This window comes from Theropithecus gelada, unplaced genomic scaffold, assembly GCF_003255815.1.
Source record: "Theropithecus gelada isolate Dixy unplaced genomic scaffold, Tgel_1.0 HiC_scaffold_15989, whole genome shotgun sequence".
NCBI classification, from domain to species: domain Eukaryota; kingdom Metazoa; phylum Chordata; class Mammalia; order Primates; family Cercopithecidae; genus Theropithecus; species Theropithecus gelada.
Window position 1 is genome coordinate 649,467 of NW_020257756.1, and position 18,564 is coordinate 668,030.

The 18,564-nt window shown below is 36.7% G+C and overlaps 1 protein-coding gene across 3 annotated transcripts in view; it reads left to right on the plus strand.

Annotated features, from left to right (window-relative positions):
• LOC112617297 (pseudouridylate synthase 7 homolog-like protein) overlaps positions 1 to 16,217 on the plus strand; it is a 31,321-nt gene extending 15,104 nt beyond the window's left edge. For all 3 annotated transcript variants that reach the window (XM_025374056.1, XM_025374058.1, XM_025374057.1), the window contains exons 5-9: positions 1,002 to 1,100; positions 5,184 to 5,265; positions 6,937 to 7,217; positions 13,060 to 13,113; positions 14,115 to 16,217. In XM_025374056.1, coding sequence (XP_025229841.1) covers positions 1,002 to 1,100; positions 5,184 to 5,265; positions 6,937 to 7,217; positions 13,060 to 13,113; positions 14,115 to 14,447 — 849 coding nt within the window. In that variant the 3' untranslated portion in view covers positions 14,448 to 16,217. The remainder of the gene's footprint in view (positions 1 to 1,001; positions 1,101 to 5,183; positions 5,266 to 6,936; positions 7,218 to 13,059; positions 13,114 to 14,114) is intronic.
• Positions 16,218 to 18,564: the final 2,347 nt, after the last annotated feature.

Genomic DNA, 18,564 nt, shown 5'->3' on the forward strand with positions numbered 1-18,564 from the left:
ATATTACAGTTTTCTATTTCTTCTGAGTAATGTGACAGCTTTAAAACATGGCCTGAAGGGTTCACCTCCATCAAGAAGTGAAGTTTGTATTCCTCCCTTGGAATACAGGGAGGAATACCTGTTCCAGGTGCTGGAACAGCTGGACCAGTAGAGTACTGCTGAAGTGGCTCCATTGTTTCAGGTCAGCCTTTAAGAAACTGAGATGAACTAAAGAACAAACAGTTATGTAGAAAAGTGCCAGGATGTGTGGGGTTTGAAAGTAAGCCTGTTCTTGACTCCCTACATCTCCAGACAGCTGAAGAGTCTCAAAATAAGAAAGAGAGCGTCAGGGCCGGGCGCGGTGGCTCAAGCCTGTAATCCCAGCACTTTGGGAGGCTGAGACGGGTGGATCACGAGGTCAGGAGATCGAGACCATCCTGGCTAACACGGTGAAACCCCGTCTCTACTAAAAAATACAAAAAACTAGCCGGGCGTGGTGGCGGGTGCCTGTAGTCCCAGCTACTTGGGAGGCTGAGGCAGGAGAATGGCGTGAACCCGGGAGGCGGAGCTTGCAGTGAGCTGAGATCCGGCCATTGCACTCCAGCCTGGGCGGCAGAGCAAGACTCCGTCTCAAAAAAAAAAAAAAAAAAAAAAAAAAAAGAGCGTCAGGATAGGGATCAGATCTGGGTACTAGGTGACCAACTCATTTTGGATGCCCAGACCTTTTCTGGCTCTAGCACTGAAAATCTCACATCCCAGGAAACCCCTCAGTAACATGAATGGAAAGCTGACATATTTTTGAAGTTTTCTTCACTGGTTTTATGTTCTAACTTCTAATTCTGTGTTTTCTTTCCTATTCTTTAATTGCGCAGCATTTCTCAGACTATTTGGTCCCTATGTGCATAATGCTGATTACAGAGTTCTTCTATTAAAATAGTTACAAAGAGAAAAATTCAATTGTGTATTTTGACATGTAATTGTACTTATATACTCTTAATTTGTTGATTATTTTGTATACATAGAAAAAAGGCTTTGTGAATTACTATGGACCACAGAGATTTGGGAAGGGAAGGAAAGTTCACACAGACCAAATTGGACTAGCTTTGCTGAAGAATGAAATGGTATGGATTTTGGAAAATGTAATCTTATCTGTTTCTGTCAATTATACTTACTACATAATCCAGCTCCTTGCTTTCTTAACTCTAGTTTATAAATGTATGTAAACACACACATACCAAATATATTACATCACTGAACATTTAGTGAGCTGCTGCTATGTCCTTGGTATCACATTACAAGAAAGCCAACTGTGTGAGTGTCCTTGTGGTTAGTACATATTTGAGATTTGACACAGAAATGACTATCACTTTCCAATTTTAGTGAACTGAATAGAAGATACAGAGGAAATTTTGACCCTACAATCCCAGAAATCAGATACCAGATCATATAAAAGATAGGAATCTACATAAGTCCAGAGACTGAAAGGGAGCAGCAAATTTGAAAACAAAATCTGACTAGTTCAAAATGAAACTAAAAATGCATGTTACAACTAAGAAGCTGCATTTGCTGAAATATTAAAAGCATATGTGTGTATATCTACTTTTAATTTATATTCTTTATATATAATTACATATTTTTACACTAAAATGGAATGCACATAATGGAGGAAAACTACAAAACTATAAAAATTATATATTTGAACAAGTGCAAGATTATTCTTATGATAGTATCTTGTTCACTCACCTGTGTTCTAATATGGTTTCTTGAGTGGAAGAGAAGGAAACAGTAAAAGATTTTGTGAGAAACATGATGCATAGAACATCATCTTACATATCAAATAATGTTCAGAGCTGATGATTTAGACCACATCTGCAAATCTATAGGTAGTTCTGGGTTTCACATTTCAAAGGAGATTTTAGCAACTGGAATATAACTGATATGATAAAGAGTCTAGAAATGTTTACCTCAGCAGTGGTTCTTTAGTCTAGAAAACTCTGAAAATTAACTTGTAAAATGTTTAAAATTTTGTCATACAGAAGAAGAACTTAATAGTTTGGGGCCTGTTGGATGCAGCATATGTTCTACTTGAGTTCTGCCATTTGTCACCTGTGTTACTATAGGTACTTAACTTTTCCAAGTTGCTTAACTTTTCCAAGCCTCAGTTTCCTTATCTGTAAAATGGAGATAGCATGTATGTCACAAGATTTTTCTGAGAATCAAATGAAAGAACTTTTGTAAAGGCAGCTAGTACGGTGCCAGACAAGTGTCCATAGATGGGATGGGCTAGATATTTAAGGGACTTGTAGTCCAGCATAAAAGACTTTTTCTTAACAATTGTTCAAATAACTGGAATGTCCTGTTTCTCATGACATTTAAGCAAAAGCTAGATGGCTACCCCTCTACCTCTTTCAAACCTCATATTGCATGCTCTTGAATTTTTAAAAACTTTTGCTTTAGTAGTAATAATTATTGCCATGTAACAAATTACCCCAATACATAGTGGTTGAAGACAACAAGCATTTATTATCTCAATTTCTGAGAGTCGGGAATTTGGGAGCAGCTTAGCTGAGCGGCTCTGGATCAGGGTCTCTTGTGAGGCTGCAGTCACACAATCGGCCCCGGTGTGTAGTCTCTGAAGACTTGACCAAGATGGAGGATCTGCTCCTAAGCTCATGCTCGTGGTTGTTGGCAGGAGACTTTATTTTCTTGCTTTAAGACTATTCGTGGCATGGCTTCTCCTAGAGAGATAAGTCCAAGAATGCAAAGGAGAGAGAGAGAGACACAACAGATACCGCAGTGTCTTTTATAACCTAGTCTCAGAAGTGGCATACTTTTACTTCTTCTGTCTTCTGGCCACACAGATCCACCCTGATAAGTGTTTGAGAGGACTACATCACGTGTGAAGACCAAGTGATGGAGAGCATTGAGGGCCATCTTAGAGGCTGATTCTTGCAGCTAAAAAGCTGTCTCTTCTTTCCTTTGCCTGAAGCACTCCCTCCCCAATGTGTATATTCTTTAGGTCTCAGTTTAAATATTCTCATTCTACTCCCCAAGAAAAAGTGAATTCCTCTTATTTTGTGATCCTGTATCATCTTGGGCTTCCCATCTTAAGTTTTATTATATTTTATTGTTATTGCTTATTTAATTTTGTCAGTAGGCAGAAAGTTTTAGTTGGACAGAGACCATGACTCTTTTACTCAATGCTCTGTCCCTAATACCGTATGCAGTACCTAGCACGTGGCAGATACCTAATAATATTTGTTTGAATAAATGAATACTCTAAAGGAAAATTGAGTGGGAAATTGGGTCAAATGACCTATTTAAAATTCTTTCCTACTCTAAGACATGTGCTTTAGAAATAAATCCCAGGGCTAAAGACAGTGACAAAATAAGTGAACTAGTAGATACTATTTAAAAAGAAAGGAACATCTTTTAATCTATTTAGGATTTAAAATAAAATATTAAATTTGGCAACTTTTTCATTAAGATTTTGGCAATTATTTTTAAGTCCAAAGAATTCAGGAAATTGAGAGCACAAATGAAATTAAGGGCTTGCCTTTCCCCTCTGCTTGCTACTTTCCTATTTTTGTCATGTGTGTTGGTCAGGTCTGAAATTGATGTTATTGTTTTACCCTTGTGTTCTTAGCTCAATAATAGAGATAAAGCATGACAGAAGTCTAGGTTGTCTGTCAGTTGCCAATGACAATAGAATTTATGCTGTGTACTTACTTTGATAGTACTCTCGATATAACCTCTTCTCCAATTTTATGTCTCTCTTTATCTTTTGTCTTATGAATCCTTTTTGGTTTTAAGGGAGAACTATCTTTTGTATTTCCAATATCCTTTTCTTCTTCAAGGACTTCTAAGTCTTGAGAAATAAAAAAGCCAGTTAAGATATCTGTGCTGTGGTGGGCAGTTCACAAGGTCAGGAGTTCGAGACCAGCCTGGCCAATATGGTAAAACCCATCTCTACTAAAAATATAAAAATTAGCTGGGTGTGGTGGCAGGTGCCTGTAGTCCCAGCTACCCGGAAGGCTGAGGCAGGAGAATAGCTTGAACCCAGGAGGCAGAGGTTGCAGTGAGCCAAGATCGCACCACTGTACTCCAGCCTGGGCAACAGAGCAAGACTCCGTCTCAAAAAAACAAACAAAAAAAGGATATTTGTGGCTGTGAAACGAGTGAAACATAACTTTAATTCATTTGATCCTAACCTGAAAGTTATAGCTGTGTTTTCTTTGGAAACTTCTGAACCTTCTTTTTTTAATGTTTTCTTTCTGAGCTATTTTCTTTACTTCTGCTCTGGGAGCGAGGCATTCTACATCTTCAGAGCTACTTCTTTTCCTCTTCCCTTTTCTGACTCAGGTAAGTTGGATACCTAAAATCTTTGTTGTTGTTTTTTTTTTCTTTGCGGGTTGCTTTTGGGGTTCACTAATTTCTACTTCTGAGCCCTCAGAGTGGTTCTTGATCTTTTTACTTTACAGCTGCCTGCATTTCTTGTGTCCATGTTTAATTCTTTGACCTGGACATTGTCTTGCTTTTTCATTTGCCCTTTTATTTTGTTTATTTTTCTTTTTTCTTCTGTAACAATACATTGGTTTAATTTTACTTCTGCTCCAGCCATTTAAATATTAAATATTTTCAAATACATCTATTTAAATATTAAACAAATATTTAACATTTATTTTTAGGCCAGAAGGGGCTCAATTTTCACTGTCTTAGGAAATATGTTAGGTTTTCTTGGTGCTTCTTCAGGTGGGTTGTTAAGAACCTGAAATGAATTCAAAAAAGTTTTACTATTTATAATACTTTCTAATTTTTTTGCTTTTGGAAACAGTTTAAAAATAGGGGTTTAATACATTTAGCCTAAGCTTTTCAGAATTCTTACACCTTACTAAGAATGTCAATACATTTTAACCTTAATATTTAAAAAAAATGACAAAAGTGGAATTATGGAAGTGATAGGGAAATGCTTTTTTCAGTCCATAATATTTTAAACCTATATATAAAGTTATTTCATGCAGAAGGCTTATTTCTACATTTAACATTGACTGTTTAATTTTTGAAACCCTAAAGGGAAAATTGCAGCATCAAGTATAATTATTAAATGCCTATTCTTTTAGGATGCTAGAGAATTTGCATCTTTTTTTTTAAGAAAGTAATTTGACATTTTTATTAACACATGTTTACTTGCTTGATTTTTCAAGATGAAAGCCATAAAATTGTTTCTTACACCAGAAGACTTGGATGATCCTGTAAATAGAGCAAAGAAGTATTTTCTTCAAACTGGTATTTAAGTTTCTTTATCCTGTACATAGCCATGCAGATACAGATACACACTATAAATGTTTTATCAGCAGGAGAACATTTATTGTAACATAAATGTGATAAGAAATCGATTATAGTATATTACATACTGAATACTTTTATTCCATGACTTAGGCACTCACTTCGTTTTTGGTCAGATTTGGAAGTTTTTTTTGTCTATGCTAACTCTTGTCTAGGGGTAGGGGCAATGGGAGAAATAGTTTCTTAGTTTTTCTTGGGTGAAATTCTCTGAAAAGAGAGGAGTTCCAAATTCTACTCTGGCATTGATGGCAATATAATGAATTGCAGCTCGGGGAGATACAAACATAAATAAATGAAAGTTCATTTATGATATTCCAAACTTTATGCATTTTCATTCTAGTTGCCAATTAGCCCTGTCAGTTTTTAAAACTTGAGGTCAATATGATGGAGTATATATAGAATGCTTGATGAAAACCAGTAAGGAAAAGTGGTTATGAATGTGGCTTGAGTCAGATTGCATGGGGTTAACTCTCAACTTTAATACTTCCCAACTGTATGATCTTGTGCAAGTGATTTGACGTTATTGTGTTAGTTTCCTTATCTGTAAATTATAGCAAATCACAGTACCTAAAAGAGTATTATGAGATTTAGATATGCCCTTGGAATAATGCCTCGGATGTGCTACATACAGATAAATATTACCTTTATTTAAATAATATTACTTATAATATTATAAATATTACCTTTATTTAAATAATAAAAACAGCAACCACACCATGTCAGATTCATTCAGATATCTGACCGACATACTGAATTTCACTTACATTGAAATAAAGGATGTCAGTTTTCAAATATTTATTATTTTTAATTATGTACATATTACATATGTGCAGCTATTCACAGGAAAGTAATATTTTTGTGCCACACCACAATGTGTAAACAGTGTGGGCACTTCTAACTCTTATGAGTAATTTAAGTAATACTAAGGAAAATTCAAAGTGACTTATTTGTATCTGTTATAGAGTCCCCGAGATGAAAATTTCCTTATGGTAATGATTCTTCAACATTCATATGCATAAGAAACACCTGGTACATTTATTTCAATGCCAATTCCAAGGCCATACCTGAATAAGCATCTTTTTGCTAGATTCCAGTCATCGGCATTTCAAAGTGCATCCTATTTTGTGAGGCATAATAGTGTGCCTGAAGGCTCCAGATCTCAACCCTTTCTTAGTAAAAAAAATTCTGTGTTTATGTCCAGAATAGCTCTTTAAAAAACTCTAGTCTCTGCTAGCTCAGCAATAGCAATTAAATTATTTAATCCTTGAGGGTTTGTTGTTGTTGTTGTCGTTGGTTTGATTTTGTTTCAACAGTCCTGTGAATAACTTCATTAGTTTATCTCTATTCTGAAGTAAGGGACTTTAGTAAGCTGTTATGAACGTTGGATTCTTGCGTTTTTCTTTTCTTTTTAATAACGGGAAAAGTGAAAGTAGGTACATATTATGCTTATTATTTTTTTAAGCTCTTCAAGTGTAGCTTGATTTAACCGAAAGCGTTAAATATCATCTTAATACCCATGTTCATTGCTTCAGTTTGAGATTAGAACAAAAGCCTTTGTAAATTGGTCTTTAAATAAAAGTGGCTAACTACCTGATTTACCCTTTATTTCAGAGGATGCTAAAGGCACGCTTTCCTTGATGCCTGAATTCAAAGTGCGGGAGAGAGCATTGTTGGAGGCATTGCATCGCTTTGGCATGACCGAGGAAGGTTGTATCCAGGCATGGTTCTCTTTACCCCATTCCATGCGCATATTCTATGTTCACGCATATACCAGCAAAATTTGGAATGAGGCAGTATCTTACAGACTTGCAACCTATGGAGCAAGAGTAGTGGAGGGTGATTTGGTCTGTTTGGATGAAGATATTGATGACGAGAATTTCCCAAATAGTAAAGTAAGTATCATTCCATCAGAGTTTTCCAAGAGTAGTTACTATACCAGAACATGAATTTTCAAAAGCCCTGATTATAGAAACACTTTAAACATACATGTAATTTATTTATCTGTTTGTACTTAAATTTACTCATCTCCTGCTTCAAGTCTGCTGTCAGTTTAGGCTTAGCACATGTTGGTAAATGGAAAGATAAAAATAGTGGTATGGAGTGAAAGATATAGGTAGTAAAGCTTCCTTTAAAAAACTCATTTTAAAAAGGATTACGCAAATAATGCACAAAACAGCCCATCAAAATAAAAATCAAGGCCAGGCGTGGTGGCTCATGCCTGTAATCCCATCACTTTGGGAGGCCGAGGTGGGCGGATCACGAGGTCAGGAGTTTGAGACCAGCCTGACCAACATGGTAAAGCCCTGTCTTTGCTAAAAATACAAAAATTAGCGAGGCATGGTAGCACACACCTGTAATCCCAGCTACTCAGGAGGCTAGGGCAGGAGAAACTCTTGAACCCCGGAGGTGGAGGTTGCAGTGAGCTGAGATTGTGCCACTGCACTCTAGCCTGGGTGACAGAATGAGACTCTGCCTAAAAATAAAAATAAAAACATTGCAGATGACTCTGCAATCCCTGCTAGTATCCTAATGTGATTCCTTCTGCTTCCTCCAGAGACTCAACCTCCGTTGTTATATGTCTTTCTAGACCTTTCTCTATGCTTTCACATAAATATCCATTGAAAATCTATTTTTATTATATTAGTTAACACTGAGAAAATAAAAGGTAGGATTTAGAGACTCAAAACTTAAAATATGGAGAGGAGAATGAATATGATTTTTATAATGGTATAGGGAACATGTAATGTGTATTTCTTTTATGGAAATGTGATTTTATCTAAATGTGATTCATAATTTCCTCTTAACAGTGCCTTAGAGACATTTATATTAGTGAAGTTATAATATAGTTTATATTTTAAAGCTTGGTTCTTCCATTTCCTCCTTGTCAAGTTTTTTTTTTTTTTTTTTGAGACGAAGTCTTGCTCTGTCACCTAGGCTGGAGTGCAGTGGCGAGATCTCGGTTCACTGCAAGCTCTGTCTCCCGGGTTCACGCCATCCTCCTGCCTCAGTCTCCCAAGTAGCTGGGACTTCAGGTGCCTGCTACCACGCCTGGCTAATTTTTTTGTATTTTTAGTAGAGACGGGGTTTCAACGTGTTAGCCAGGATGGTCTTGATCTCCGAACCTTGTGATCCCTCCGCCTCGGACTCCCAAAGTGCTGCGATTACAGGCGTTAGCCACTGTGCCTGGCTGTCCAGTTGTTTTTATCTCTGTGGGTTTGAACTAATGAAACTGGGTTCCATAAATCATGCAAGGAAGTTCATTTAATAGTACTGTAATACAAAAAGAACAAATTATTTTCTAACATTATCATGTCAGTCTCATAAATTTTAAAAATTAGTGAAAATTTGAATAACACTTTCATATGTAACCTAATAAAGTCATTGGATTTTAGAGAAGAAAAGGATTTTTAGAGACACTCTTTTTTAATTCCCATTTGAAGGGGTGGCCTGCCCCTCCACACCTGTGGGCGTTTCTCGTTAGGTGGAAGGAGAGACTTGAGAAAAGAAATGAGACACAGAGACAAAGTATAGGGAAAGAAAAAGTGGGCCCAGGGGACCGCTGCTCAGCATACAGAGGACCCGCGTGGCACCAGTCTCTGAGTTCCCTCAGTATTTATTGATCATTATCTTTACCATCTTAGAAAAGGGAAGTGGCAGGATAATAGGATTATAGTAGGGAGAAGGTCAGCAGTAAGACATATGAATAAAGATCTCTGTGACATGAATAAGTTTAAGGAAAAGTGCTGTGCCTTGATATGCATATGCAAACATCTCCATAAACCTGTTTAGTGCATAAAGAGCAGCATTGCCGCTAGCACGTCCCACCTTCAGCCCTAAGGCGGTTTTCTCCTTTCTCAGTAAATAGAACATACAATGGGGTTTTACACCAAGATGTTCCGTTGCCCAGGGATGGGCAGGAGACAGATGCTTTTCTCTATCTCAACTGCCAAGAGGCCTTCTTTCCTCTATTACTAATCGTCCTAAGCACAGACCCTTCATGGGTGTCAGGCTGGGGAATGATAAGGTCTTTCCCTTCCCACGAGGCCATATTTCAGACTATCACATGGGGAGAAACCTTGGACAATACCTAGCTTTCCTAGGCAGAGGTCCCTGCGACCTTCTGCAGTGTATGTGTCCCTGGGTACTTGAGGTTAAGAGAATGGTGATGACTTTTCACAAGCATACTGCCTTCAGGCACTTCTTTAACAAAGCACACCCTGCACAGCCCAAAATCCCTTAAACTTTGAGTCACCTCAGCACATGTCTCTTGCAAGGACAAGGTTGGGGGTAGGGTTACAGATTAACAGCATCTCAAATACAGAACAAAATGGAGTCTCTTATGTCTACTTCTTTCTATATAGACACAGTAACAGTCTGATCTCTCTTTCTTTTCCCCACACCATTTTATAGAATGAAAATTGGGTCCCAGATTGGAGAGGAGACAGATTCAGAGTCACACAGGTAGTGGAATTAAAAAGACCCAGCTGCCTAACTCCTAGCCCAGTTTGGTCTCTACTAGAAAAATCATGGAGTATAGAGAAGTAGTCTGTAGTGAGAACTAGAACATGGTCCAGTTTTTCAAACATAGAGGTAAAACAGACTCTGAATTCTACATAAAGGAAACATTATCTAAATTAATGTCAGAATTCTTGACGTATTAATTGAGGTTTTTTGGTTTTAAGTAATAGAAAGCCACCTCAAACCTACAGTAATTTAAAGAAACACGAGAATTTATTGGCCCTTGTAACTGAAAAAGCCCATGATTGATTCAGGCACAGCTGTATTTGGGACTTAAGTGTCCTAAACGATCGCCTTCTTTTTGATCATTCAGCTCTGCTTTTCTCTGTGTTAGATCCATTCCCAGTCTAGCTTACACCTTTGGTGGCAAGATGGTTATTAACCACTCTAGACTCATTTGTCACCACTCTAGACTTGCTTCTCTGCAGAAGAATGATTTTTCTTTCCCAACAGCGCCAACAAAAGCTGTGTAATTGAGTCTCAGTGGCTAGGAATGGCCTGGCCTGGATCATATGTACAGAACCAAACCAGAAAGTGTGAACTGCAGTATGTGATTGACTAAACCTGCATTCCTGGGACTCCTTCCTGGGACCCTAACCCACATCTGACACCTGGGAGAGGTCCCTTGGAAAACGAGAGTGCTACTACTTGAAAAGAGGGAGTAAAGATTGCATAAGCCAGAACATCAGCTGTCTGCTTCACTGTTTCATTAAATGGATGAATAGGCAAAAACTGCAATTACTTTTGCTCCAACCTAATAGGAAAGAAAGAAGAAAATGGTCACTAGGAGGCAGCATATGTTGCTAAGAATGGTAATTTAGTTGAGATACAGACTCAAACTCTGTGTGAAAAGAAACCTAGCAGCATTATAAGTTTTATTTTTTTTTTATTTTTTTTTTATTTTTTTTGAGACGGAGTCTCGCGCTGTCGCCCAGGCTGGAGTGCAGTGGCGCGATCTCGGCTCACTGCAAGCTCCGCCTCCTGGGTTCACGCCATTCTCCTGCCTCAGCCTCCTGAGTAGCTGGGACTACAGGCGCCCACCACCGCGCCCGGCTAATTTTTTGTATTTTTAGTAGAGACGGGGTTTCACTGTGGTCTCGATCTCCTGACCTTGTGATCCGCCCGCCTCGGCCTCCCAAAGTGCTGGGATTACAGGCGTGAGCCACCGCGCCCGGCCATAAGTTTTATTTTACCTCATGTGGGGGAGAAGAGATGTGCCAATGATCCCCTTTTGATAAATAACAAAAAATCGTTATCATTTCTTAACACCTCCCAGATAACGTATCCATTTAAATATTGGAAAGCACACTAACTAGTAAGTCATCCATTTCTAAATCAGATTTTTGGAAGTTAAAGATTACTTTCACAAGATACAGCAACAATTTTTGAAATGCATGAGTTTTATAAGACTTCTTCATTCAGAATAACATTTACAAGGATAGTTTTGTGACTGGCATTTTAGCTGCTTTCTTTTTGGAGCTGTAGGAGAAGAGAAAACATTTTCTCATACATATTTTGCAGAATTTCCTTTTATGAGCAGCAAAAACAATGTTTCTATATATTTTAAAATCGATCACTTATTTTATTAGCACTGAGGAAAGAAAAGGCAGGACTTAGAGGCCCAAAATATAAAATATGAAAAGGAAAAAGAATACAATTCTTAATAAATGGTATATGGGGCATGTAATGTGCATCTGCAATGAAAAATTATAGAAAACTAATCTGATTCCTTCTTTTGATAGGATTACTAGACTAACAGGTGTAGCTACATTTCAAATCACTTGGTAACTTCTTTTTGTGTGTGTGTATGGGCAAGATGGAGAAATGTGAGTTAGACAATTAAAAACGTAGGTGAATTTGTAGTTGGGGAGCAGCCATACAAGGAAAACACGTTTGCTCATGAATTATTGGATATCAACCTGGAGGGAATTCTCTAAAGACAAAGCATGGTGTTTTATACCTTGACCATGTTTATTCAATGTTTTCATAAATTACTTAAATCACAGTATGTAGGTATACTTATGACTCTGTGAAAGAGAAAAGGCTAGAAATGATAATGCAAGAGAGATCATAATTCCATGTAGTATGTCTCTTGTAGTTTGATCAGATCACATCTGAAGCTTTCTATCTGTTTCTGAGTGCAGTAATTGAAAGAGGTTAGTTACCAATAAACAAAAAAAACCCCCAAATTATAAACAAAAAAGGTGTGACATTATTGATAAGATGAGGGAGAGTTGAGGGGAAAGCAGGTAGATTTAGAAGGGCTCTAGACACTGTACCGTGTGATGAATACATATGAGAATGCTGTGAAACCTTGTGGAGGGAGGATAGATGCCTTTCTGTTTGAGCTTTCATATATAAGAGAAAGCAAACTACTTATTCTGTGATATCCTAGAGCAACATTTCATAGAGTTAATCTATCATGCACCTTTTTTTCCTCTTGTATGTGGTAGTTGTTACCATTCTATGAAACAAATGCTGAGAAATACCACTTCTTTACATTTTTTTTTTTTTTCAATTTTATTTTAAAGACAGAGTCTTGCTCTGTCACCCAGACTGGAGTGCAGTGGCACCATCGTGTTTCACTGCAGTCTTGAACTCCTGGGCTCAAGCGATCCTCCTGCCTGAGTCTCCTATGTAGCTGGCACTACAGGCATGTGCCACCACACCTGGCTAATTAAAAAAAATTTCTTTAAATAGAGACAGGCTCTCCCTATGTTTTCCATGCTGGTCTCAAACTCTTGGCCTCAAGCAATCCTCCCAAAGCACTGAATTGCAGATGTGAGCTACCACATCCAGCCAGAGAAACATCAGTTCTGTAGAGAGTATTATATTTTCGGGGGACAGAGATAAGTGGGGGTGGGCAGTGGGTTGATATTATAGAAGCGGATTTTTGATTCAGCCTAACAAAGAAAAACTTTGTGATTTAGAAAAAGATTGCTGGTGATTGAGGTGAAAGTATTGCCTCAAAGTTTTCAGCAGTCCACCTTTCTCCATGTTATCCAACGTCAGTGATTAGTGGTTAAAGCAGGAAGAATCATTCTAATTTTTATGTATTCTACACCTCCAGAAACAAATTATGATAAGATCTTGTTTGGGTCTATGTATATTCAGTGTAGGAACTGATTTATATGTAATAGAGTTAGGGAAAATTGAAAGTGGAGGAAATTTGGAACATGTGGAAATCGTTCATATTTTCATGTTTTTTAAAACTAGGTTCACCTGGTAACTGAAGAGGAGGGATCAGCTAATATGTATGCAATACATCAGGTAAATTTGCTTAAAAATTAGTATCACTTAGACCTAAGTGTAGATGTTGTCCCCAAAAAGCAAAATGTTGACTAGTTCCCCTCCTCTTTTTTTTTAAACAACTTTTAAATTAAGGTATAATTTATATACAATTAAATTCACGTAGTTTATAATTGTCTAGGCTTTGATCAACATATTTTTGATAAATGTAGGACTGTGTGGCCGCCACAAACATCAATCATAAAGAACAGTTTCCTCCCCTCTCCAAATTTTCCTGTGCCCATTCCCATCCTTCACCCTGGGCAACCCCTGGTCGGTTTTCTGTCACTATGGTTTTGCCTTTGAAATAATGTCATATAAATGGAATACTACAGTATATGACCTTTTGTGTCTGGCATCTTTCACTTAGCATAGTGAATTTCAGATTCATTCATATTGTGTATATTTGAATTTTTTACCTTCTTCCTTTTCTTGACTACCTTTTGGTATTGTTCAAGAAAACTGTCTAGAAGACACCAGCAAAGGAAGAATACCCCACAAAATGCAATGTTTACTCACAAGCAGCTAAGAAAATAAATATTGAATGTGTTGCTATGTGTTTGCTTTCTTGTTTGGAAGAAATAAGAAAATTTAAGATTGCCCACCAAAATACTGGTAATGTGATTGAGCAGTAGAGGTTACTCTTCATGTTACAGACAGTACATGCTTTATTCTATAGAGATTAAGTCGATATCAGCTAATTAAGTGTACCTAAACTTCTTGAATAGTGAATTGTCTAATAATATCTGATTTGAGTTGGTTACCTTAGTTATTGTGAGTCCTTGATTTTAGTTAGCTATTTTCTTTGGCAGCATAAAAATATCATAGCATATTATTTAAAGTATGTTTTAGGCTGATTGTGATGTTTATATTCTGAGACTGTTTTTACAAATCTGGGTCCCAGTCATAAAAGTACGTTAAAAATATGATCATGTATCTTTTTGAAGGCTATTTTCATATTTTTTCCGTCTTTTGTTTCACAGGTGGTTCTTCCAATACTTGGATACAATATTCAGTATCCAAAGAACAAGGTAGGGCAGTGGTACCATGACATACTTAGCAGAGATGGACTACAGACATGTAGGTTTAAAGTACCTACTCTGAAACTGAATGTACCAGGATGCTATAGACAGATTTTGAAACATCCCCGTAATCTCTCATACCAACTAATGGAAGATCATGACATTGATGTCAAAATGAAAGGTTCCCACATTGATGAAACAGCTTTGTCTCTTTTGATCTCTTTTGATCTTGATGCTTCATGCTATGCTACCGTTTGTCTGAAGGAAATAATGAAGCATGACGTTTTAAACTGATACGCTTGGTATAACCGTATATGTGTCACTCTTTGAAGGAAAGGGAACTAAAATGTCTTAAGCACCTCCCATGTGTTAGGAGCTTCATAATTGTTATCTCTTTTAATTTTCACAGCATCCTGAGAAGTTAGGATTTGATACTATAATTTTATAGAGGACATGTAAGTGTCAGGGTCTAAATTTAAGGTCCATGTGACCCCAAAGCCGGGGTTTTTTTTTCTATTATATGTTTCAGTGACCTTTATTCTGTGTCATAAAGTTACAATCTTTTGAAACCATTAGGAATATATATAATACTGCAAGAAAACATTTAAGAAAAAAAGTTGTGAATGTTCATATCCTCCAGCTCCTTGCTTAGAACCTTGGTGAAACTAGGTTGCAGTGAAGCAAATGTTGGAGAGAAACACAGATGAAGCATTTTGCTAATTATTATTGTTCTTCTTTCCTATTTTTGAAATTATTGATCAGAACAATATACAAGGGAACTATCATCCCTCTGTATGTGATAGGTACCCCAGAGTAGTTATTACCTCTTTGTGAGACATAATCTTTGATGAAGACTGAAATAAAATTTCTCATCCAATTTTTATATCTTGGCATATGCTGATCCTCTTGACCATTTGTAATTTTTTTTCATATTATCTAAAACAGGTGTTAGAGTCAGGCAGATTTATGCTTAGATTCTGGCTCTGACACTTACTGGTGACTTTGAGTATGTTGTTGATTTTTTTGTGTGTGGGTTACTGATAGAATCAAGACAATGCCAGCTTCATAAGTGACAAATAATAGGATTATCTCCACATTTTCTGTTGCTGGAGGAATAAAACATTGTGCCCATTTGAAAATTTTAATTTTTGTTGATTTAGCTATCCCACATTATAAATCATCCTTAACCATTTTATATCAGTTAAATACAGGGGTAGGGTGGGGGAGGAATGACTGGCATGTAGGCATGTATTGATTTGGGAATATCTGAGCATTTCTTTCATTGTTGGTAAGAGATCATGATGAAATTAAAACAGCAGTATGGAGCATTATATATCAGTAATGTGATACTTTATATACTTAAGCCAGTTTAACCATTTTGGGAAATGTTAGCATAAGGAAATAAAATCCAAAAGAAGGAAGAGAAGCTATATGCAATGCAAAATTCGCTTATTGCAATATTTTTATATACAAATAAAGACACTAAAAACAGTTTTCACAGTCCATCATTACATAACTAAAGTAAGTGAAATGATATGTATCAACTTGATGGTAAAATATGTAGTTATTTAAAAAAGCAATGAACAATTTAGTTTCATGAGAAAATGTTGTCCCCAAAAGTAGAACACATATATTGCAACTGCAATAATTCTCTGAATTCATCTTTCACAAATAAGAGACATGTTAGCGTAGTGATGAAAAACACAGATATTGGAGGCAAACTTACCCAGTTTGAACCCTGGCACTGCCACGTATAGCACTACAGCCTTGGGAAAGTTATTTAAACTCATGTGCTTCAGTTTCAACATCTGTAAAATGGGCATGTTAACATTGCCTACCTCATAGGCTTACTGTGAGAATTTTCTAAGTTAATATAAGTAAAGCAGCTTTAAAAAGTGCCTGGCATTTAGTTATTGTTAAATAAATGTCTGCAGATGCAAGTTTGGAAGAGAAAAACAAATAAATAAAAATGCCTTCCTGTTAAGATGATGGGGTATTTGGATTTTTTTTAATACTAAAAAGTTTTTTTTGTTATATGTTTTGGCAATAAATAATTCTCAACACACAAAAATTGGATATTGTAGTAGCATTGATTTTCTTTGGATTACTGCCATCATTTTAATATTATATTGAGAATGAAGTGATGCTCTATTAAGTAGTAAAAAAATTTAGAAAAAATGTTTTATTTTATATGATAAATTATGTCCTATAAATGCAATCATAAAATGAGTTATATACATTATTAAATCCTAGTTTTTAAAAGTTTTGAACAGCAGTCAGAAAATGAAAGCATGGAAATGCATCATTGATACTACTTTCTTTGCCTGCAGATGGCACTATAATTTTAGACTTATTTATTTATTTAGTAAATATTTCAGCTGTGTATAAAGGATCACTAAGTTTATTTCATCACCATAAAATGTATTGAGATATCATTCATATGGAATATTATTTTATATGCCAATAAGGCTTGCCATGTTAAATTTTTTTTTGTTTAAGGACTTTTATTATTAATAGTATGCTTTGGACCAGCTGATCACTAGTCACTTAGGTTTTTGCAGTTTTACTGGGGCATTTCAGACCTTCATAGGCATGATCTTTGGATTAGGTTTTTTTTTTCTTCACATCATTATTAGAAGATAATTTATTTGTGAAGTGTCATGTTAAACTGCAAAGATGTCCTTTAAGCATCACTATTAAACATGCCAAAGGAGAAGCCATATCTTCAAAATACCCACTTAACCTACCCAAACATCTCAAACCCACCTTTTGCTGACCTTCTATAACCCCATTTCCAAAGTTTTGCTTCATTTTTATTGTTTCTTCCAACTTTTATTTTAGGTTTGGGGGTACATATGCAGGTTTGTTACATGGGTAAATTGCATTTTGTGGGGGTTCAGCATACAAATTATTTCATCACCCAGATAATGAGCGTAATACCTGATACATTGTTTTTCTATCCTCATCTTTCTCCCACCATCCACCCTCAAGTAGGCCCTGGTGCCTGTTGTTCCCTTCTTAGAGTCCACGTGTACTCAAAGTTCAGCTCCCACTTAGAAGTAAGAACATTTGGTATTTGGTTTTCTGTTCCTGCGTTAATTTGCTTAGAATAGGGGCCTCCAGCTACATCCATGTTGCTGTAAAGACATAATTTTGTTCTTTTGTATGACTGTGTAGACTATGTCTGATATATATGTACTATATTTTCTTTATCTAGTCCACTGTTGATGGGCATCTAGGTTGGTTCCATGTCTTTGCTATTGTCAGTATTGCTGTAATGAACACATGTGTGCATGGACTTTATGGTAAAGCAATTTATATTCCTTTGGGTATATAACCAATAATGGAATTGCTGGGTCAAATGGTATTTCTGCTTTAAGTTCTTTGAGAAATCTTCTAACTGCTTTACACAGAGGCTGAACTAATTTATATGCCCACCAGCAGTGTATAGCATTCCCTTTTCTCTGCAGCCTCCCCAACATCTGTTATTTTTTGACTTTTTAATAACAGCCATTCTGACTGGTGTGAGATGGTATCTCCTTGTGGTTTTGATTTGCATTCCCCTAATGATTAGTGATGTTCAGCATTTTTTCATATGCTTTTGGCCCATGGATATCTTCTTTTGAGAAGTATCTGTTCATGTCCTTTCTTCTTTTTTTAATGGGCTATTTTTTGCTTGTTAAGTTCTTTATAGATTCTGGATATCAGACCTTTGTTCATGCATACTTTGAAAATATTCTCTCCCATTCTGTAGACTGTCAATTTACTCTGTTGGTAGTTTCTTTGGCTGTGCAGAAGCTATGTAGTTTGATTAGGTCCCACTTGTCAATTTTTTTTTTTTTTTTTTTTAGATGGAGTTTCCTTCTGTCACCCAGGTTGGAGTGCAGTTGCTCATTGCAACCTCTGCCTCGCAGGTTCAAGCCTTTCTCCTGCCCCAGACTCTCGAGTAGCTGGGGTTACAGGTGGCCGCCACCATACCTGGTTAATTTTTGTATTTTTATTAGAGACGGGGTTTCACCATGTTGACCAGGTTGGTCTCAAACTCTTGACCTCACGTGATCTACCCACCTCGGCCTCCCAAAGTGCTAGGATTACAGACTTGAGCCAGCATGTCACTTGTCAATTATTGGCTTTGTTCCAATTGCTTTTGGAGTCTTTGTAATGATATCTTTGTTAGGTCTTATGTCCAGAATGGTACTTCCTAGGTTTTCTTCTAGGGTTTTTATAGTTTTAGGTTTTACATTTGAGTTGTTAACCCATCTTGAGTTGATTTTTGTATATGGTAAAAGGAAGGGGTCCAGTTTCAATCCTCAGGATGTGGTTAACCAGTTATCCCAGCACCATTTATTAAATAGGGAGTCCTTTCCCCATTGCTTGTTATTGTTGACTTTAACAAAAACCAGGTAGCTGT